This window comes from Urocitellus parryii, chromosome 4, assembly GCF_045843805.1.
Source record: "Urocitellus parryii isolate mUroPar1 chromosome 4, mUroPar1.hap1, whole genome shotgun sequence".
Taxonomy (NCBI): domain Eukaryota; kingdom Metazoa; phylum Chordata; class Mammalia; order Rodentia; family Sciuridae; genus Urocitellus; species Urocitellus parryii.
The window spans coordinates 100287154-100311025 of record NC_135534.1 but is presented as its reverse complement, the minus strand read 5'-3'; the positions used below and the strand labels follow the sequence as shown (position 1 = coordinate 100311025).

The window sequence follows — 23872 nt, the reverse complement described above, 5'->3', positions numbered from 1 at the left end:
ATTAGCTGACACCCAACATCCTTCCCACCTATAAGATCCTGAGATTTACCTTGGAAAACACTAACGGCTGGACTAATACCTAACCAATGTGGAGGACCATGGTCCTTCTGTGGGACAATCCAGAGCAACATTCTTGTGATGAAACATGCCACTTACATTCCTCTCAGAACTTACCGCACTATAGTTCTTCAGGGCCAGGTGGGCTTTTCCCATGTGAAAATATGCCTTTGTGCATTTTTCATCACACTGCATAAAAGAGAATGACTGATCAGATATTTCAGAAGATTTGAAATCATTAGCCACTTCCCTCCCTGCCAAGCTAATAGAGTGAGGTAGAGCTTGGTTCTCAGGACAAATATCTGAGTTGACATTAAAACTTTTCTAGGCATCTGATGCCTGCAAGGAGCCTGGGTGCACAAGTAAGCTCTCTATCAAATTAATGATACCTGCCAGTTTTCATTTCCATTTAATGAGTCCTATTCATGAAACAAACCAGAAAGTCTTAGCTTAGAAGAGCTCTTGACACTAAGTAAACATTAGAATTCCTAATCAGGCTGCACCCCACGCCAATTAGATTATTCTCTGGGATGGAGCCCAGGCATAAATAATTTTTTAAGTTCTCTAAGTAATGTAACTGTGCAATCAAACTTGAGAACTACTAGTTTATTAGAATAGAGAGAATTGATTCTTGGAAAACAACTGCGGTTACCAGTAGATCTTAGTGGCCCCGGGAAGGTACTATCCCCAGATAAATTGGGAACCCACCTTCATATCATTTAAGATCCAAAGGGCTGCCCTATTAAAGAGGCAGGATTGAAATTTATGGCTAAGAATATGTCAATGATTGTTAGAATTCTGCAAGGAATGATTTGGCACAGACATGAACTGAAATTTAAAATATCCAGTTAGTTAATCTTTATTGACCCCCATTTAGGTGCAAGGCATTGTGCCAGATCAGGTGCTCCTTAGGGTTTAGATTTAATGAGGTTCACGGTCCACCTCAGAAGTCTAAAGTATTCTGGGTAAATCCTTGTTCTGCCACTCACTGTAGAAGTGGGCTATTGACCAGGTCACCTGCCTTTTTGGACACTTATTTTCCACATTGGAAAGTGAAGAGAATAATAGTATCTTTCTCTTAATGCACAGGTTGAAATGAGGAAGAATCATGTAAAACACTTTGATTGGTCTGGTTAGCTGCTGTTGATGTGGTTACAACAACAGCAATTCATTTCAGAGCAAAAGAGAAGATTTAAAGAAAAGGAGAACAGTAGTAAGAGAGGAAACAAGAATGACTGAAGAGGCCTGCAGAGTTGCATTTTCCTGGTAAGGGAATGGAAGTAACGATGACAAGAGCACATGGGACTTCTCAGTCCACTCCATGTTCTAGGCACTGAATTGATAGTTCCCTTTAATACCTCAGTGAAGCATGCACAGTTCTATCTTCATTCTACAGATGAGAAAATGAGGGTGGAGAGCTTCATGACCTGGATAGTAAGTGAAGAGCTGGAATCTGAAATATGACCATTTATAAACTTGAGACCCAAGAAGGGCTTAAAAAGTATATCAAATCTCCTTTATAAGTGTGCTATAGATAAAAGCATATAGATGCTATAGAAAATGCTATTGAAAAAGTTCAGTCGAAGTAAGTCTGGTCTAAAGAGATGTAGTATAAACAGGGTCTGAAAGGAGGTGGGATTTAAAGCAGATCTTGAGTGACTGGAGAAGTGAAGAGAGGAGACAGAGAAAGAAGGGGTTGAGCAAGGTCTGGAGGTGGGAGAGTCCAGAGGGCTTCTGTGGATAGTCCAGCTGAGATTGAGGGGAAGGTGCTGGGTGGAGGGAAGATGGGGCTTGAGGGTGAGCCAGACATGATTCCATATGGAGGCCTTGAGTGCCAAGCCAGAGAAGGGTGAGTCACTGATGGAGGCAGCATGCAGAACTGACCAAAGGAGGGAAAGGCAGGGAGATGAGTGAGGATACCAGACACTCACATGGAATGAGGGCTAATGTCTGAAGTCATGGTGACAATGGGAGTGGAAGGAAGTGCAGAAACCAGAGCTATGTCAAAAAAACACCAGCACCAACTAACTCTAAATGGTAAAGCTAAAGGAGGGTGTGAAGTCAAAATTCGGTGTGTGGCTGCCTGGAGAACATGATATATCCTGAGGTCACTGAGGGAAGGTAGAGGGGACGGCTGAGTGGGAGGATGAAGAGCTGGCTTCTAGATTTCAATGATGCCAAGACAACTGAATGGACACTTGTAGAAGGTGCCTCTAAAGCAGCCCTGGGGCTGGGGGTCAGGGAGAGAATGGGTAAGGAGGCCAGAGAGCCATTTGCAGAGATAACAGCTGTATTCATAAGAGGAGATGAGTGAAGAAAGGCAAAGAGCAGAGCTATGAACTTAAAATTCTTGAAGGGCAAAACTGAGGATGCAGAAAGAAACATTCAAAGGAAAAATGGGAAATCCAGCACTGAAGCTCATGAGACATGAATGCTCAGCACATTCCCTGGTAGAGCACTGGGGTTACACAGAGGAGGCAAGTGAGCCCCAAGCTCAGGGCCCTGGCCATAGGCTGAGTCACCAAGAACTGGGTGTAGCTGTGACCTTGCCAACTCTGATACCCATGCAAAGGGCCACTGACTTTCTTACTACTGGGCCTTTCTCCTTTGATGGTGTGTCAGCCTTTGCTAGGAGTTTTTTGAGTAAATCTCAGCTTCCCTTTAAAGGAATCCTGCCATCAGAGGAAGGCACATTTCATTTATGTAGGAAGTGCTCTACCAAGAAAGGAACGATTCTTACTAATTGAACCAAACTTCACGGCTTTATCTTCCTCCACAAGGGACATCAGTCCTCAAATATCACAGGAGCTTATCTCTACCAACTCAAAGATACCAAAAAATATTAAATTGGCATGAAAGCACTAATCCTATTAATAATGGAGTGCCAGTGATGATTGCTACTGATATTTTAAAGACTTTCAAAGAAAGTGAAACTTTTTTTGATCTCATGGTTTCATAAGAACTGTCACTAGTTTTTAGAATTTCTTGTGCATCTTTTCCCACACCTCCAAGTGTTTACGAAACCTCTTCAAGTGGAAGCCTTGCTGGGCATTTAACAAGACTGGCTGCTGAGTGTCAGCGTTTTTTAATGTCAGCTCCATTGGGCCTACTTTGCCTTGGTTTCACCATTAATTACACTGTGCTTCAGCTAACATTTGGGAGCAGGCCAGTGTGTTCTCCTGAGTCAGCATGAGGGTATGTTTACCTTTTTAGTCCTTGCAGATAAGAAAAGAGATTCCTGGAGATATTGTTTCTTCCACAGAAGGGAAATGAGATCTACACCCAGGGATTAAGGGGTTTAAAGTTTCAGGAGAAAGACCATTTACAATAGATGGTTACGAGCATGGACTTACAGTAAGACCCATAGTAGCTCTCTGATCCTGCTTAAGTTACTTAATTCATCTCCAAGGCTTAGCTTCCTTGTCAGAAAAATAGGGAAAACAGTGGTATTGAACAGAACAGGACAGGATGTTGTGAGCATGCAGCAAATCACAGGTTTTGCTGTTATTGTTGCAACAACCAAGCAAAACATCCCTGCCTTTCTCTTCCCTTACAGAATGGTGGTAAAAAAGAGAAATCATGATCAATCAAGGTGACAAAGTAGGTTAGAGGATCTATGCTAGACGTGCAAAGACTTGATATTATTACTTGATATTACTATTCAGCTTTGGGCAACCAACCCTCACACCTTAAAGAACCTCCACAATGCAATAGGGCAATGCTTATCACACACTATATCTCCTAAGGGATAAAGAAACCAGATTCTCCAGATGTCGGTTTTGGAGGAGGATCCTGCATGTTTTATGAACTATCATAGGCAGAGGTGAATTTCTAGCTCATCCCTGTTTCTCTCGTTTCCCCCTCAATAAAAAATAAATAGATGTAGCCAGTAGGTTGCTGTGGACATGCACTCATAGTATAGGCCATGATCATTAGACTAGGCTAGGTGTACTGTTCCAAGGAGTTAAATTCTATGGGATATACCTGGTATATTCTCCCATCTCCTCGATTTTCCTTGATTCTAAGTTGTTTAAAATAATACTGTTATATTAAAACAAAAAGAAAATTTTTATGGAGTGCCATGCAAAATTCCCAAGGATGAAAAAGAAATTTCATGCTTCTTGTTTGTAGACCCTCCAGGGGCTCAAGTTCATTCTCCTCTGTTTTAGAACTTCTGTGCATAAATTTGAAAAGTACTAGTTTGGTTATTTAATTAAAGCCACCTGTGACAGAGTAACAGGAATATAGATAAGGGGCTATTTAAATATTTAGTCATCTGAAATAACGTGTCCAAGAAATGATCATGCCATTTTAGGGAATCAAACAGAACATTCCTTACTTCTCTGTACCTTTGATTATTTTGGCAGATTTCAGAGGGAATATCATGTACAGCCTGAGGCTTGACTGAAGTCAAACAACAAGTATTCTTCTGATTATTCCTCTACAAAGACAGCATGCTATAGTTCTAAATTATTAGGGCTGGAGGGGAAATGCACAAGCTGATGAGGAAGAATGGCAATACTGCAGAAACAAGCTCCAGGGCTCCAGAGAGGTGTCATTGCCACCAAGGCATGGGGCAAAGCATCTGATGACACAATAGGAAAGAAAGAGCTGCCACAGTATAAAACCTTAAAAAACCAATAACGACGTGGCTTCTCTGGAGTGCTTAATAGGAGCCAGGTACTTCACGTGCATTATCGGGACCCTGGCAACAATTCTATTCTATCCCACCTGATAGGTCAGGAAACTGAGGCTCTGTCTGCAGAGCCTTTCCCAGCATCATACACTAGCAGCTCCCTTCTACCCATTTCAGGACTAAGACATCTGGCCCAGCAAGCCCGACACTATCACAGGGGAATGGAAATATTCTCTTACCTTCAGAGCCCAGTCACAATCCCCCAGTGCCTTCTGGTAATCTCCAAGTTTTATATAAGCCTGTAATGACACAAAGAGCTGACACTCACACACAACTCTGCAACACACAGTCTTTAGTCAACATAGAAGGAGAAGGGTGGTGAGGAGTGATTGCTGTCCCCTGAATCAGGAAGATCCCAGCAGGAAACACTGGGAAAGCAAGGAGTTTGTTACAAGGACTAACTGGAAGGCGAGGGCAGGGCTCAGGGGAACCGGCAAGGGATGTTACAGAACCTGGGCTAGCAGTGAGCAGCCATCACCACAGCTGGAACTGGGGAGGCAGAAAGAGGGAGCAGTGTGGAAAACAGGAGACAACATCCGTGTGAAACGAAGTGCCTGACATGAGCCGAGACCTTTGCTGGAGCTAAAAGCCAGAATAAGTATCCCAGTCTCACTCTCCTCCTTCCTTCTGACCTCAATGGTTGAACCTAAATGGAAACAAAAGGGCTGGGAAGCCAAGGTATCAGTCTACATGGGCCAACCCCCATGTCACAGAGCAGAGCAGAGAAGGACGGAGAGGCACAAACAGAAAATGTCCAGCACAATAACCACATCTGCAAAGGAAGAGCTAGATTCTGGAGGCTACCCTGTTTGTGAATGTTCCAGAAAGACACCAAATAATAAAGGGAATCAAAAAGGCAGAACATAACAAGTGTTGGAAATGACATGGAAAAACTGGAACAGCTTGGAGGAATGTAAAATGCTGCAGTCACTTTGGAAAAGTGTGGCAGTTCCTCAGGTGGTTAACTGCAAAGTTACCAAATGACTTTGCAATTACACCTGTAACTAGATTATAAGAAGACTGTAAACATAAATCCACATAAAAACTTGTACTCAAATGCTCATAGCAGAACAATTGGTAATAGTCAAAAAGTACAAAGAGTCCAAATGTTTATGAACTTATGGATAAACAAAAATATTGTAGAAAAATATACAATGGAAAATAATTCAGCAATGGAAAGGAATAAAGAACTGATATACCCAGTGACTTGGAAGGCTGAGGCAAGAGGATCACAAGTCCAAAGCCAGGCTCAGCAAAAGTGAGGTGCTAAGCAACTCAGTGAGACCCTGTCTCTAAATAAAATACAAAATAGGGGCTGGGGATATGTCTCAGTGATTGAGTGCCCCTGAGTGCAATCCCTGGTACTCCTCCCTCACCAAAAAAAAAAAAAAAAAAAAAAGAACTGATACATACTACAGTGTGAATGAACCTTGAGAATTGTATACCAAGTGAAAGCAGTCACAAAAGGATAAACATATGATTCCATTTATATGAAATATCCAGAGTAGGCAAATGTATGGAGATAGAAAGTAGATTAGTGGTTGCCTAGGGCTGGGGACTAGGAGGAGATTGGGAAGAGTAGAGAGTGACAGCTAAAGAGCGTGGAATTTCTTCTGAAGATAAGAAAATGTTCAAGCATTGATTGTGATGGTTGCACAACTCTGTGTTTATACTAAAAGCTAGTAATTGTACACTTCAAATGGGTGAATTATGTGGTATGTGAATTGCATCTCAGTAATGCTGTTACCAAAAATTAATAAGGAAAACATTCTGCTCTGTCCTTATGAACCTATCAGAAAGGAAGAAATATAGTAAACAGGCTGATATTTAAGAGCCCTCAGTAGAAGTGTCTGGAAACTCTTTTGGAATTTTTCTGAAATTGGAGAAAATCTTGACATTCAAGAATTAACTCAGAATTTGAATGAACTTAAACTAAACCAACTTGAGGATTTAAATCAGTTAAAGTTTCCAGAACTAGGGGCAAATAAAAAAATGAAAGACTGTTTAAAGATAAGAATTGGAGAAAATCTTGACATTCAAGAATTAACTTAGAATTTGAATGAACTTAAACTAAACCAACTTGAGGATTTAAATCAGTTAAAGTTTCCGGAACTAGGGGCAAATAAAAAAATGAAAGACTGTTTAAAGATAAGCATAATGACTACTATAAGCTCTCTACTAATTACTGGACACAGTAAGTGGCCAATAAATTCTTACTGAGGAGCACTACAAAGATTAGAGTTCCCCAAGAAGTAACAATGATCACCCCATGTAAGAAAGGAAAACTAAGCATCTGGAGGATAAGTAGATTTTCTAGGGTCCCATCAGTCACCAGTAATAGAGCCAACACAAGTAGGCTTCTCCATGATCAAAACTGTGCCAAGGCACCGAGACATTCTTAACAATAAGATGAGATAGTTACATGAACAGGCCAATTACAAGGTCAGTGCTGGAACTCATGGGCGAATCTAAGCTCTCAGCCAAAGTGAGGAAGGAGCAGGGAACAGTCAGTTAATGAATCTCTGCAGTGTGGCTCCCTGCCACAGAACAGAAGCTGCAGTGCTGTTCCTTCATTATCTCAGGGCTCTGTACTAACTGAAGAAGACAACCCTTTAAGCTGCCTGCTCTATAAAACACCATCCTTTCCTCTGGGTCTTAGGTTGCATTTGAAAGCCAGAGGATGTGAGGAAGAACTTAGCATCCTTATAGACAACTGTAGCCATGACTCTATGACACTGATTAAGGATACACGCAGACCCTGAAAAAGTCTTCCAGGGCTTCAACAATTTTACCACACAGCTTTTTACTTTTTGTCCTTTTTTTCCTTTTTTTTTTTTTTTTTAAGGCTTGGATTCAACACCCTGTAACTTTTCCATTCTCTTTTGCTTTTCCACATTTAAGAAGAACTACTTTTGCCAAATGGCAATTAAACTCTAGATTTATCTAAATTACCCCCAGCAATCTATTGATCATAACACTTGCTTCAGGAGAAAAACAAAGCGATAAAAGGGTAGTTTTTTTTTTCTTTAGCAAGCAACATTCAATTCACAGGGTCCTTATTAAGTGTTTTCTAGCCCTGCATGCAAACAGGGGAGGAATTTTAAAAACAGTCAATGGTTCAAATGATGCCTAACACTAGGCAACACATTTTGTGTTTGTCTCTGAATAAGCTTTCTCTTCGGGAAAGCTGGGAGAAATTACTTTCCCAAAGCTTTTCATCGCATTTACTTAAATTTATCCACATTCACTCCTAATGTGATTCTTCAGAATTAATCAAAAAACTGTTTAAAATTGAGTACAGTAAAAAAATGTAACTAATTTAGATGAATTAGGAAGTCCGATTAGACATAAGTCTGAATTATATAACATTTTAAAAACAATTCAATTTTATTGCTTTTGAATCACTTCAGAGCAACAAGACTGAACAAGCGCCAGTAGGTAGATGTTTTTAGGGGCCAAATTGGTGATAAACAAGAAGGAAATGTAATTATTATACTAATTGCTTACATTTAAATGATTCTTCTGAATCATCAACAGAAGCTTAATTCCTTAAATGGTCTTATTATGCTTCCAATGTTATGTAACTCAATCAGAATTTAGGGAATGTCCATTATAAATAGAGCACTGGGGGGAAAGATATAGCAGTTTTTGCCCTCAAAAGATTCACATTTATAGTCTAGTTAAGGTGATAGGGTGATAAAATGTAAACTGCCAAATCGGCCTTAGGCTACCTTATTTATCAGTTCACTTCCTTTAACAAGTTTTCTCCACAAATGGAGGTAGATAAATGACACCTCAACTCTAGTTCGATGTATTCAAACCGCTAAACTAATGAGGTTACATCGTCACTCCCTAGACTCTGGCTTCCCAATGTCCTGTTTCTTGCTTTCCATACTCTTCCTCAACACACCCCAACCAGACATTTAATCTTGAGTTACAGAGATTGGCACTGACAGGGACTCTGCTGCAGACTCTTCCTCTGGTGAATGACATGGCATCCAGTTCACCTCACATGGGTCCTTGCTGACAGGTCCTAACAATCAGACAATCATGCCCTGAATCTGCCAGTTTTTCAGGCCTGAGCAAGGAGACCTCTACCCCATAAAAACTCAACTACTTTTCAATGATGGGGTCACAGGTGACATTCTTGTTTCAACTAAGAGCTATCAGCTTTGTCCCGTAATTAAGTAGCAGGAAATGAACACCTGTGATGGTTTTTACCTGGTGTTCCAAGTGACTGTGAACCCATATGATACAAATCTGAGATGAAAGGGATTTTAGAAAATCCAAATTTCTGAGAAACTGGCTCTATTTCCATCAGCTACCTAATTTACTTCAGTCACAGGATTTCAATCTTAAAGAGGGATGGATATGATGAATAAGACAGTCACAAGGGAATAGCTTTTAGGAGTTAAGACTACCACCAAAAGAGGAGGCCAGTGGAATTGAGTGGTGGCAGAATGACAAGGTCTCGCAGGTTATTACATTCTACTGGTTTTCTCCTTTATCCACATAGGAAAGCGCCCGGTCATCCTCAGGGATGTGCTGGGGAGGATGTACTCTGTGGAAGGAGCTGATGCCATGATGCTACGCAGTTCCTCCCAGTCCTCCTCCTCCAGTGACCTCCCATCAGGGACTTAAAAGTAGATTGTGGTATTAATACTGTGGAAACTGGTACACTTCACATACAAATCAAGGGCCAGTTGGTAAACAGTTGGTTTACCTGTTAGGCTGGTAAAGCCTAAAAAAAAATCTAGTTTTGTCTTCAACTGTTTTTCAATTTCAGGGACAACCATTCTCTGAGAACCCTGGGTAAATCCGCAGCTCACTGACCTGGGCTCGGTTGGTGTACAACACTTTCATGTCCTTCAGCTTCTCCAAGCCCTGGCTGTAGTGCAGGATCGCCGTTTCATAGTCACCTTTGACAAAGGCTTCATTCCCCTCTTCTTTCAGGGCTATGAAAATAACAGTCATACAACTGAGCTCTCACTGTACATTAGAAAATTCTTCCCAACTCCATTTCCCTGATTTTTCCAATTCCACTTGAAGATCTTAGCTGCCATTGACCCAAAAGGCAATTAACACTCTTTTCTCTCTGCACGTATTTCAGGACTATCTTCTTTGTTTCCTTCTTCTTCTTCTTCTTTTTTTTTTTTTTTTGTTTTTTTGTTTTTTTGTAAGACTTAGAGAAAGTGACTCTTTTTGCATCAAAGCTCAGATCCACTCCAACACTGTCACAGAGACCAATGTCTCATAAACAGGTCCCATAGTTAGTGTTCTAACAAATATGGACTCATGCAGATCCGCAGCACACAGACCACTGGCGACACAAGAAACTGAAAGCACCTGTTGGCATAGGTCTCTCACCCCCAACACACGACATGTGTCTTTCTTTTCCTTTATTTCTCCCCTCTTTTCTCACAATTTTATTTTCTCATTTCATTTTTCTTTCTGATTTCTTCATCCACACCTCATACATAATACACACCTCAGGCTACTGGTGGAGCCACTCCCTTCCCTCCCTACTTTCTAAGCACTCTTCAGGAATCTGATCCCCTAAGCCCATATGCTTTAGGAGATAGGCTGACTGTGGAGGGCGACTAAGGCTGTGTCCTACTGGTTGTGCCTTGATGCAGGAGCAGAGAACAGACCCCCAATGACTTCTGCCTGGTCAGATCCCACTGCCACAGGCCCTTGATGAACCCTCTGCCTGGGACTTTTAATTTCCTCAAACATCATAACAGACTCTCACATGCTCTCTACAGCATGAATCGTTCAGCAATGAAAAGTAAAGACTGATAATTACCATCTGCTAAGACTTTGTTTTCCCTTCTTCTCTTGGCTCGCTCCTTCGCATCCTTCTCCACAGATGCCAAGAAGGCCTCTGATGGCACAGTAATTTCAAACAGCCAAAAGAAAAACCCAAATACTATAATCAGTTCTTTAACTCAAATGCCAAAAAGAGTTACTTTAGAGTTTAACAGCCACACTTCTCATGCACACACACACGTAGGCACAGGCACACACATGCACACACACGGTTCTGAGGCAGCTAAAATGACATTTTTCTTAATTTGACATTAAATGGTAATCTGCGTGATGTATTATTATACATGATGGCTATGACTATGCTTCAAATTTGAATTATGTCTTTTAAAAGATTTTTTTCTTTGAAGAGAGACATTTTTTTTTGGTTCCATTTAGCATAATGAGCTGTGGAGCTGAGCAAGACAGAAAATATCTGAATTCCCTAAGAGTAAATTGGATGATGTATAATAACTGAAGTCAGTTTACAGAAGACTGGTCAGGAGTACTTGAGCGTCTTGAGTACTTTTCCCTCTGACCACTAGTACCAGAATTGTGTGATCAGTGGATTTTATTCATTGGTTGTTTGTAAGCCTAGAAGCTATAATTTAAAGGTCTAGAAGTTATAATCAATTAAAAAAAAGTGATCCTAAACAAATAATACTCATTGGGAAAAGAGATGTTGTCCTTACCTGGGCTTAATTCATCTGCATTCTGTAAGACACAGGCGTTCATAAAAACAAAGAAACAAATTTCAAAAACCACTCTCTGATTTTTAGGTATACAAACCAAGAAGGCAAATTGATTACAAATGAGGAGACAAGTCATTTCCTTTAACCACTAATATGGAAAGGTCCAAGATTTAGGGAGCTTGCTTTAAATTAGGAGATCTGGTTGCGGGTGCAGTTGTTATGGGGTTGAGTTTGGAAAAGCAAGGGTATCCAGGTTACGGGACGCCATCTGTGGCTGCCTGAGTTGGAAATATGAATTAGTAGAATTTATTACTTTAACAGTACAGCTTAAATATGGGATACATGCTCAGGGAGTAGAGGCCAAACTCTCATTACAACAAACCCAAAAGTTGTTTATAGATGACCCAGAAAGATCAAGGGGGCAAAAAAATCAAGAGTTTATACTTCCTTGTAGAAAATGAATCTGGTAAATCTAAGAAACGAGAGAGTATTTCAGCTTCACCAGATAGCTTGAAATTAAATGACTGCCTCAATGCAGGTCTTCCTGCTGTACCTACTTATATAAGACTGAAATAGAAAAATAAACCTCTGCAGGGGCTTGTGGAGGACTGATCGTCGTCTTGTTCAAGGTGGTCTTGCACCCGTCCTCCTCTTGGTGTTCCTCCAGGAGCAGTAGTCTCTTCTCTGTCTCGAGGACAGCTTTCTGTTGAACAACTGGGTCATCAGAATTCATCTCCTGAATTAAAGTGGCTAGAGGAGAAATCAGATGTGAATCAATCAAAAGAGGTCTTCAAAAGGAAAGACTCCATTCATTAGAAGGACAGTGTATAAAATTAATGGGGGAGAACTTAAAGAAGGAAAATAAGGCAATGGGAAACAAAACAGAGCAATTAGAACCAATATGAAACAATTCAGAACAGGATTTGTTTTGCATGGAAAAAGCTACAAAAGAATTTAACTCTGGGCTTCAAGGAATAGTTTTAAGCCATTAGTCAATTCAACAATAATTTTTGGAGAGCTTATTCAGAGTTAGATATTATGCTGAATGCTGCAGATAACAATGATAAATAAAAATATCCTGTTTTAAAAGAACTAATAATCTTGTGTGGGAGTAAGGTACAGGCATCTCTGAGATCACAAAATAATCTTCATAGTACTGCCTCCAAACTCAGATTCCACAGTCCGCCCCTTGGCAGCCATCCTGCCCTCCCATCTCACATAAGCCACACAAAGTTCCAACTCTAGATGAATCCAAGGATCCACCTTTCTCAGCCTTTATTCGGGATGCTGGGTACTTACAGAGAAAGAAAGATGCCTGGGAGAACTGGTCTCAACTCCACTGGACCTTCAGTGATGGCCATCAATCCTACTAATAAGGCATTCTACTATCCCCAAGAACTTTCAAGCTTTTTGCAATTAAAACATTACTATCCCAAACAGATGATCCTACTAATTTATTCAAAGAGGGAAGGGCTGACATCAATAACTTTCAACAACTTCCTGTCATCAAAACTATAAAACTGTCTACATCTACATCCATCCATTCTTCCTACCACAAGGAAAAGGTGTCCCTCCTCCCGAGTGAGGTTTATCACTCTTCTTGTGCTCAGGATCCCATCATACGGATCCCATTCCATCCTGTTTAACATGAACAGGAACCCTGCATCACCAATTAATTATTCCATCTTGGCAATATTTCCAGCCCAGTCAATCAGCTTCCCCAGATGTTTACACACTTTAACTCCCCCAACCCCCCTGTCTCCTCTGTACATGAATAATTTCTTAAAGGTACTTTCTCATTACCATTTCTTCATTTCCCACTAACTTTCCAAGGAAAGTTGCTTCAAATTTTAGTTGTAAAATACTTTAAATATTCATAAAATGAGGTACTTTTTTCCATACCATCTATCAGTTCATATATATACTTTCTCCAGCATGTTTTACTGTCTAATATTTGTACCATTGAGTTTTTGCTGTATAACAGACCATCCTGAAATTTATTGACTGAAAAACACCATTTGTCTAGCTTTATTTAGTTTCCAATTCTCTGGGTCAGTCATTTGAATTGGACTTAGCTGCTAGTTCTCCGAGTTTCAGCTGGGCTCACGTTTCAGTTATCAGTCATCTAAGTTGCTCTGCTTGGGAAAGTTGTCTGGCTTTGGCTGGAGCAATAGGAACATTTAGGGAAAGGGTATCTCATCCCAGCACGGGTAGCCAAGAAAGCAAGCCCCAATGTTTGTGCTTTTAGGTTTCTGTTTGTGTCATGTTTGTAAACATCAGTTTGGCTAAACAAGTCACATGGCCAATCCAGGACTCCACCCTTGATAGGAAGAAGGGAATTCATGACCATTTTCCCAATCCAAAGAGGATCTGATATGTGTGTGTTTATACTTTTTAATAAACAACTTTATAGAATGTGCATTCTTCTGCTACCTACTTTACCTCTTAGTATGCTTTAGAGATCTGTTCTTGGTGCATTTGGCTCCAGATAATTCACTTTAATCATTGTATGTACCATACTTGATCCACTCTTATTAACAGATATCCAGGTTATTTTTTGCTACAGCAAATAAATACAGCATACCTGTATGCATACATTACCTTGTGCACATGTTATATATTAAGATATAGCTACACCAATGTACAAAAAAGTCTTCCCATTCCTCCACATTTTTGTCAAAGCTTGCTAATATCAAACATTCACATTGTTGCCACTCTGGTGGATGAGAAAGGTATCTCATTAATTTGCATTTTGCTGAATATGACTGGGATTAAGTCTCTTATTGATTTGCAGACCATTTGGACAGCTTCTTCCGTGAAGTATCTGTTCCTATCTTTGGCAAATTTTTTACTGGTCATTTGTCCCTTTTGTAAATCTTTATATGATTCCTTGATATATTCTAAACTGGTTACATGGATTTGTAAACATTTTCTCCTTTAGTATGAACTGTGTTTTCTTTTGTTTGTTTGAAACTTTTGTCAAAGAGATTTCCTTTTAATTTTAATGTTATATACACCAATCTTTTGTGCCATTAAGGTTACAAATGTGGTCTCATCTTTCTAAAGGCTTATTGTTCCCGTTAATGTTTGTGATCCACCTGGAGTTGATTTCTGTGTAACATGGGAGCATCTGTGGAGGCTACTGTTCTCTCCACTGATTGTGTCTTGTCCTTGTCAGCCTGCTGTCAATCTGCTCTAGGCTCTTCATTCCTTTCCACTGGACTGCTTGTTTTTCCAACCCTAAACCTCCATGCTATAATTACTGTAGTTTTATAATAATCTTGAATTTGACTAGGAAGAGTTCTCCCTCCTTTTTGTCCTATAGAAATTTCTTAATTTTTCTTGATCTTTATTCTTCCATATGAACTTTGGAACCACCTTATTGAATTTTAGCACAAACCACTTTAGGGATGTTGTTCTCAATTGTATTGACTAGATGAAATAATTTGAGAACTGATATCTTTACCAAATGGATCTTCCCATTCATGATTTTAAAAAGTCTCCATTTATATGGATATTATTTTGTTTTTTACTTAATTTTTTTATTAACTAAACTCCACATTTTATTCTAATTTCATTGGTTTCTCTTTACTGTCTTTTTCAGTTCCAGGATCTCATTCACATTCCATACTACATTCAGTCATTCAGCTTCTCGGGGCCATCACAATTTCTCAAACTTTCCTTGTTCTTGATGACCTTGATAGTTTCAGAAGTGATAGCCAGGCATTTTGTAGAGTGTCATCAATTTGGGTCTATCTGACATGTTTCTCATGATTAGTCTAGGATTACAGTTGTGGGAAGGAAGACCAAAGCACACCATATCAAGGGTACATGCTATTAACATGACTTATCATGTTAACCTGGATTACTTAATACTGTTTGCTTATCAGCTCTTTTCCATTGTAAAGTTATTTTTCCATATTCTTTGTCAGACTGTGTTCTTTAGAAGCAAGCCACTTAATGTATCTCATTTGTATGTATGAGGTGGGAAGTCTTGCTCCACCTCATTAAAGAAGGAGATCTACATAAATTTTTTGGAATTCATCAGAATGAGAGATTTGTCTTACTTATTTATTTATTCAATTATATATATCAGTATGAACTCATCGAATTTATTTTATACTTTGTATGATAACCAAATACAATGTTGATTTTGTTACTCAAATTGTTCCAGCTTTTACCACCGGGATCTGTTTCAATTAAATTTTGTAATTTTGTGATTTTCTCCACAGAGACCTTGCATATATTTTGATAGGTTTATTTTGGAATTAGAACTAAAGTCTTGCTTGAAATAAAAAATTTAAAAATAGAACTAGTATATGATCCAGAAATCTTATTTTTGGAAATGTATCCAAAAGAATTAAAATTAGTATGTTGGGAATCTACATTCCATATTCATTGCTGTATCATTCCCAGTAGCCAAGACACAGAATCACTCCAACTGTCCACCAACAGATAAACAGAAAATGTGAAGTGTAGGTCTGTGTATACTATTAAGCCTTAAAAAGGAAGAATCCTGTGATTTGGGACAACATGGCTAGAGCTGAGATCACAATGTTAAAGGAAATAAGCAGACACAGAAAGTCAAGAACTGTATGATCTTACTTATATGTGGGATCTAAAAAAGTTGAATTCAGAAGCAGAGTAAAATGGTGTTGGGTTGGGGATGTGGCTCAAGCGGTAGCACGCTCGCCTGGCACGTGCAGGGTGCTGGGTTCGATCCTCAGCACCACATAAAAATAAAATAAAGATTTAAAAAAATGGTGTTTATCAGAGGCTGGGGGTGGAAAGAACAGGAAGATATTGGTCAAATGGTACAAAATTTCAGTCAGACAGGAGAATGTTCTGCAGCTCTACCGTTCAGCATGCCTACTATGGTTGACAACAATATACTATATATCTTAAAACTGCTAAGGGGATAGTTCTTTGGTGCTCTCACCAAGAAAAAATGGTAAGTATATGAAGTGATGAATAGGTTAAATTAGCTTGCCTTAATCACTTTACAACATATGCATACATCAAAAAAGAGGTGGGAGGGGAAGGGAGGTTAGAAATGATGGTGGAATGAGATGAACATCATTACCCTAAATACATGTATGAAAACACGAATGGTTCGAATATACTTTGTGTACAACCAGAGATATGAAAAATTGTGGTCTCTATGTGTAATATGAATTGTAATGCATTCTGCTGTCATATATAACAAATTAGAATAAAAAAAATTTTAAAAAACACCATGCTGTACATCATAAATATAAATAATTTTGTTATTTAATCCTTATATAAAACTGAAAAAAAATGTATGGCCTTGGCTTTAAAGTCTTTTTGTCTGATATTAATATTCAGCATCTATTTTGAATAGCACTTTCCAATTCTCAAGGTTTAACTTTTCTGTGTCCTTAAGTTCAGTCATGCCTCTCCCAGGCTCAGGAGAAAAAAGAGCCAATTGTTCTCTGAACATCTTTCCTAAGAGATCTTACTCATCAAACCTAATATGTCCATTTTCTTTCCTCATAAGTCTGTTCAAATGCCCCTATCTCAGCAAATAGCCTAGTCTCCACCTGCCATTCAACTCTCTGAACTCACCTTTGAGTCTTCGTTCTCCCTCACCCCCACTGCCATTGGACGCCAAAGCTTGTTTGAATATAACTTCTAAATATGTCTCAAATTTGTCTATTATGTCCATTCCTACTGCCATCACTCCCAGCGCAGCCACTATCTCTTCTCCCTGCAGTACTGTAATGGCCTCCTCACATCTCTCGTATGTTTCCTTCTCCACTCCAGTCCACATTCCACACCATGGTTGAAGGGCATTTTCTAAGGCATAAATCTGATCATGCTTCGGTTCTAAGCAACCCCTTTAAAGGCTGCCCATTGCTTTTGGTAAACACAAATTCCTTATAACAGCTTCCAAGTTCTTCCTTATCTGGCCTCTCCTCACTCAGATGGGACCTTTCTCTCCCTACTCTCCTCTCTCTAGTCCATTCCTTCCCTTTCTAAGATGTACCACACTCTGTCTGCAGCACCCAGCTTCCCTACCTTCTTATTTCCAATCTGGAAGACTCTCATCCTCTCCCCAAAGGCCAACTCCTACTTGTTCTTCAGTTATTTCACTTCTTCAGGCAAACCTTATTTTACCACAGCTTTGGACTGAACTGTGTCTTCCTCCCCACGTCCCCCCCAAAAAAAAATTACGATGAGGCCCTAAATCCGGATGTAACTATATTTGGACAAAGGGCCTTAAAGATGTGATTCAATTAGGTTAAAAGGTAGGACCATTATCCAATATGACTGTTGTCGTCGTAAGAACATGCACAAAGAGATGACCATGCAAATCCCAGCAAGTAAAGGCTGTCCATAAGCCAAAGAAAGAGGACTCAGGAGAGACCAACCTGCTAACATTTTGGTCTTGGAGTTCCAGTTTCCAGAACAGTGAAAAATAATAATAATTCTGTTGTAAAAGGAATGCTGTCTGTGTATTTTGTTACAACAGCCCTAGAAAACTAACATGATCCTCCAAACTGGGATCCTCTCTCTTGTACTTTACATGTCTTTCTTTGTGTCATATATCATCTCAAAATTTCTTACTGTTTTTCTCACTGAACTATAGATATAAAAAAAAATGAAAATAATTATTTTACTATACCCTATAGTGTTTAGCAACACTCAACATAGTGGAAGCCCAAGAAATAAATGTATAGAATCTATACTTGTAGCTCTATGTTTAAATTTGTTCTAAATGAAATAAAATGAGAAATTCGGTTCATCAGTCATATTAGCCACATTTCAGATCTTCACTAGTCACATGTGGCTAGTTTGTTTACCACAGTGGAAAGTGCAGATTATCAGACATTTCTATCATCACAGAAAGTTCTAGTGGATGACACTAGTATAAATAATTTCCAAATGAATTCTCAGTACGAATAAAAGACAGGTAAAAAAGGAAGGGAAAGCAGAGGAAATGCTGCTGCTTAAGTGTGAGGTAGGAAGAGATGAGAAAGGTAAGAACAAGGTCATGTGAGGACTGAGGTCCTGATGGGAGTTTGGAATTTATTTTGACTGCAAAGGAATCCAAGCAGAGAAGTGTCTGGCCCACATTTGCATTTTAGATACATTACTCTGTGGGAAGTACAAAGCTGATGGCAGAAACAACAATTAGGGGGTTGTTGAAAGTCTGCTGAGAGGAATGGCACAAAGAGAGGGCTGGAGAGGATGGTGCTGGGCAGAGAAACCAAAGGTCAAGGCTGATTGGAGGTGAGTGGAGAGGGTTAGATTTCTAGGGGGAGGGGGAGTTAAGAAAGGCAGGGTTTATTGGGAAGGAAGAGAGCAGAGGATAAAAGGGATGATGATTCAATTCTGGACACACTAAGGCTGGGGTATTTTGGAGACACAGTGGATGTGGCAGTTGACCATAGAAGCTGAGGCTCTGAAAAGAAGCCTGGGTAGCAATTTAGATGCAGGAGTCACCAGCAAGCAGGTGGAGTTCAATCCATGTGAAGAGGCAGGAGAGCAGTGGGCCAGGGCCAGAACTCATGGACCAGTGTTCAAGGATGAGCAGAGGAGCGGTCCATGAGGACATAAAGAACATACCAGTATGTATCAGTTTGAGATTACCCAAACTACTTTAAAAACATTTTATTCTTTGTACCCATACAATCCACTGGAAGCAGCACTTTATAGTATTTCTATTTACTACGTCAGGTTGTTTTCTTGTTGGCTTGTCTGTTTCTAGCATGGAACAAGTTCCCTGAAATCTCAAGAGGAGCTGTCTGGCTTAGAATCTTGAATGCAACGTGTGGGATCAGAGTACGCTTTTTTTGAGGTCCCTTCTTCAAGTTGCAGAAGGGTCTTCTTGCCAAGAGGGGAAGAGAAGAGGATAATGATCATAAGTCATCCAGGTCCTTTGATGGACTCTGAGGGAAAGCCTTTCATTTTGCATCTGCAGCTCAAGAGCAGAAATGGCTCTACTCTAAAACAGAAGGGCTCCCAGACTGATCAATGGTCTCCTTGAAGGGACAGCCAGGCTCACTGGTGATGAGAAAAGAGCAGCTCCTCTTGACGAAAGGGAACAAAATATGGAGGAGAGCTGTCAGCCTGAATTCTAATCAGAAGGTTAACAGCTTCTATGCTACCAATTAACAGCAGACAATACCGCTTGAGGCTATAATATAAATTTCTCAATATTTTTTCTGTTCAACTTCAATTACATTTTTTTTCTTTAAATCATAAATCTGTCAGACAACCCAGGAACTAACATAGAGTAATCATTTCTCTTTAGCCACACCACCTCTCCAAAGCGAAATTTAATTTGTATATGATTTACTGTTACTTACTGATTTCATCCACATTTTTTAGAAATTTCTGCAAATCTTTCTCTTGATCATCAGCCATTGTAGACCAGAATCCCTAAGGGAGGCAGGATAAATGATGAAATTAATAAAACACTAAACAGAACTGTCAGGTTTATTAGCCTTCTAAAACCAAGAGCCAAGTGATTATTGTTTAGGACATATTTGTGTTTATAAATAAATGTCATGAATAACAGCAGGGTGATCCATTTCACTCTGACTGCTGTTTAAGTCCAAGGGATACTCATTTGTGACAATACTTCAGAAAGCTGCCAGCTCCCTTTGCTAGAAAAACTGCTCTGCAAATAATTACTCTAAAGCCAACAGCAACCACTGTGATTCAGGGACCTGGGGAGAAGGAGAGCAGGTAATAGGACACCAGGGATAGAGGGCACTAATTCCTGCTTTTGGTCAGAAAAGACCCAGAGTCAGAAGCTTGGACCTAGTGGTGTAACAGGTAACCAGAGATGGGACAATGTGCATTTCAATGTCCACACTTAATGATTCTGTTTTTTTTTTCCGGGAGTGAAGCTTTTTTCCAGGAGTGAATCCTTGCCTGCAGGATTCGAACCTGATGCCACATTGCACCAGCATCTCTTCTCAAATTCTCTCCAAGGTACTTTGGATTTACTACCTCACCTTTGGTTTTGAGTGGGAAGGCTGCACGGTGTGCTCAGTGGTAACCAAAGGTTCATCTGCACACCTATAAAGATCATCTGAAGCTTGCACATTCCTCAGAATTAGCCACAGAGATTTTCAGTCAGTAAACCTGGAATAGGGCCCAGGACTGTATACTTTAAATACACTCCAGGTAGTTAATTTTGATTCACAGGTTTAGTGCGGTAGTAGTGTAAGAAACCTACAACTGCAAATTAGAACTTTGCCAGGAACAAGCTGTGTTATTTGCTCTGAGTCCAAGTCCTTATCTCCACAAGTTACAAATTATAATCCTGGCTAATGCCACAACTCCTCAGAGCCTCAGAGTCCTCCTCTGTGCTACAGAAACGGCAATATAAATCTGGGGGTCATCTTGGGGATTAGTATAGCACTAGATGCACAATGGGTGACAAGTGTGAGGCCCTTATCTGTTCTTCCCAGCTCAAATATTTAACTCTTTCAGAACAGAGGAAGTGCGACGTGAATTAACCTGCCCAAGGGTAAAAGGTCAGAAGACAGGCTCGGCACCTCGTGCACCATCCAACCCCTCGGCTCCCGCGCAAGGATCCAAAGACGCACGCTGTCTGGCCCTTTCCACCTTCCCCAGGATGAGCACAGGGCGACGGTAAAAGCGTTGCGCGCTCCTGCATGAACCAACTGGGCCTGCGCTCCAGCGCTCGCGTCCCGTTGCTTGGCAACCGTCCCCCAGCGTTCACCGACGCGGTGCCCTCCACGGAGGTCCCAGCCTCGGCGGTTGCCGTCCCAGCCACTGAGGCCCAATCTGGCTGCCTCCACTCAGCTCTGAGAGCCAAGCCAGCCCAGGTACCAGGAGAGACCCCAGCCCACCTCACTGCACTGACCTGCGGCGCCCAGAGTTGGACAGGAAATGGCGGTTACTGGCGGATATGGACTGTCCTCGACGGCGGCGAGGAGTGGCCAGGGGCGGGGTCAAGGGCGGGGCTTGGACCCGCGCTCAAGTTCCTAGCCGGCTGCCCAGTTCAAAGCCAAGTTGGGGCCTCGGTGAAGGAAACTCTCGCGTGAGTAGGAGAAAGGAGCAAAGGGCTAGTCTTTTCTAAAGTTGTGCCAGGTCCTCGCCTTGTTTCCTTATGAGGACAGGGGTCTCAATCCCATTGGTTGACCCGCAGGGTTAAAGTCTACAGTGTTCTTGGGAGAGACTTGTCTTGGGTATGAATAAATTTTGTTTATTGATAAATGTATGGGGTTGTGGCTCAGTGGTAAAGCGTTTGCCTCACACATGTGAGGTACTGGGTTTCTATCCTGGACACCATATGACCTTCAGACAGTTGTGTAATCTCTTTGATCCTCAGTTTTTTCATCTATAAAATGGAGAAATGACACTTTCTCATAAGGTTTATAGCTAAAGAGCCTGGAGCCTTATGCTAAGGAATTAGTGGTAGTGAACATCCAGGGAATCATAGGCTTAAGGTAGAAAGAGATAATGGACACATTCATTCACACTCTGAATACATGCACATACATTCCAGAGTGTGTTGTTGAAACAAAAGTTCAACATATAAGGTTATTATGGTAGAAAAGCAGGTTTGGGGGAAATTTAGGTTTGATGCTTAGAATCACTTGGGACTTCCTGACAAAGTTGTGGATACTTTACAAAAATCAGTTTGATAGGGATTCGGAGTCTGTAGGGTAGAAGTTGCTAGGACAGAGGGGCTCAGACATGGTTGGTTAGATCCGATCCAACACTGGTCCCAAGCAAGACTGGCTTATAGCCTGGGTTCCATAGCATGCATACCTGAACACTATGGAGATCAGAAGGACTTTTTGAAGTCTGGCAAAGCATTTGTACACATGCAGTCCAGCTGGAGTAGCTCCCAATGGTATATGGCATGAAGGGCCGAGGTATTCTTTTTTGACTACACAATGGTCTTTAGCACATCAGCTGCAGCTGGAGATAATGGGACCTGGTTATCCACAGCACAGTTACAGAAGTGCTCCAAGAGACCAATGTGCCTCTTAAGAAGTAACAGAGTGGCAGTGCCTGCCAGGAACAAAGTCATTGGTAAGCACTGGTCAGATATACTCTGTGTAATCTCAGAAAAATACGGGATACTTAGAGCATGTGGGAATTGATGGAGACAAGAACCAGTGACATTTTGGTTATTAGTATTTATAGTAATCCATCAGGCTTGTGAGGCTTTGAGTGCACAAAAGCATAGTCTCCAACTTCAAGGTGTTTCTTGTCACTATGGAGCTGATAGTTCCAAACCACTTTCTTCCTTTTTTGCTGCTCTTTACATCAAACTCTTTACCTAGGTTCCAGAGGGACCAGCCCACTCTGATTATACCATACAACCTATTCAGCCATAATCATTCATCAAATGTGGATGTCTACAGTACGTCAGATTCAGTGGAAGTTCTATAGGGTGCACTTGACAAAATTCATCACATACTGAGTGGTTAAGAGCAGGGACTTTGGAACCAGTCTGCTTGGGTTCAAATCTCAGTTGTCAACTTATTAACATTTATTTAAACTTTTTTTTTTTTTGACAGTTCTGGGGATTGAATTTAGGCCCTCACAGCATGTTAGGCAAGCACTTTACCAATAAGCCACATCCCCAGCCCTCTTAGCATTTATTTAAAATGTTAAGTATATGCCATGTGCCTTTAACTGTTCCAGGTAGTAGATGGTTTTTTTGCTTCTCTTTTACTGTACTACGACTACTACCACTACTAGTCATGTGACCTTTGTTAAGTTCTTTAATCTCTGTGCCTTTGTTTCTCTACCTGTAAAATGGGGTTGTTATAACCATCTCATAGGATTGTTGTGAGAGATACAAGAGTTAATACAGGTAATGTGCTTAGAATACCCCCCAGAGCATTATCAAAACCCAGTAAACATTACTATCACTACTACTACTAAGGTTAGTATGCAGTAGACTGGTGCCTCTGAATCTTGGTTGTGCATAGGACTTGTCTGGGGATCTTGTTAACATGCAGTCTGAGTCTACAGGCCTGGGGACTGAGATTCTGCAGTGATAGCCCTCTGTGGACTGTGGGCCATGCTGAGGAACAAGTGCAGAGAGTTTGTTACAAGTTGGGAATGTGGTAGAACACAAGTGGTACCTAGTCACCAGAATTATCAACAAACAATCATTTAAATTCTCATTGTGATTAGCATTATAAGAGGAGTGGAAAGTGAAAGTAGCAAAGAATGTTAGGAAAGTTTATTCTGAAACCTTGGAAGTCTTTGATGATGCCTGGAGAGGTGAGTGGGCTCCGGGCAGTCCAAGAGGAGATAGAAGCAGCGAGAACAGCATAGGCAGTCAGGAGGGAGCCTGGCATGGACAAGGAACCCACAGAGGCCGCTGCTCAAGAAGTTAAGAGATAAGTGATGCAAGCCAAAGCAGGACCAGGTCAGGCAGTCCAAGGCCAGCAAGACAACTCCATGATCATGAGAACCCAGCTCCTAGCCTGTGGCTTTCTATCCTCTACATTCAGCCCCAAATGGCTGGTCTAGCTCTTACCATTGTGTCCACATTCCAACCAGCAGGAAAAGGAAAATCACACAAAAAAAGAAAATCCTCTTCTAGCATACTTCCCAGAAGTAGTACCACCAGTTTCATTTATAACTAATGGCC

General features: G+C 40.7%; 1 protein-coding gene across 2 annotated transcripts in view; it reads right to left on the bottom strand.

Moving 5' to 3' along the window:
- The window catches only part of Ttc12 (tetratricopeptide repeat domain 12), a 45029-nt gene extending 25388 nt beyond the window's left edge, over positions 1 to 19641 (bottom strand). The window contains exons 1-7 of one of the 2 annotated variants that reach the window (XM_026392589.2): positions 19584 to 19641; positions 11837 to 12000; positions 11251 to 11272; positions 10560 to 10637; positions 9587 to 9708; positions 4933 to 4992; positions 175 to 264 (exon numbers count right to left, since the gene is read on the bottom strand). In XM_026392589.2, coding sequence (XP_026248374.2) covers positions 175 to 264; positions 4933 to 4992; positions 9587 to 9708; positions 10560 to 10637; positions 11251 to 11272; positions 11837 to 12000; positions 19584 to 19641 — 594 coding nt within the window. The remainder of the gene's footprint in view (positions 1 to 174; positions 265 to 4932; positions 4993 to 9586; positions 9709 to 10559; positions 10638 to 11250; positions 11273 to 11836; positions 12001 to 19583) is intronic. The other variant, XM_026392590.2, reaches the window with a different exon arrangement.
- Positions 19642 to 23872: the final 4231 nt, after the last annotated feature.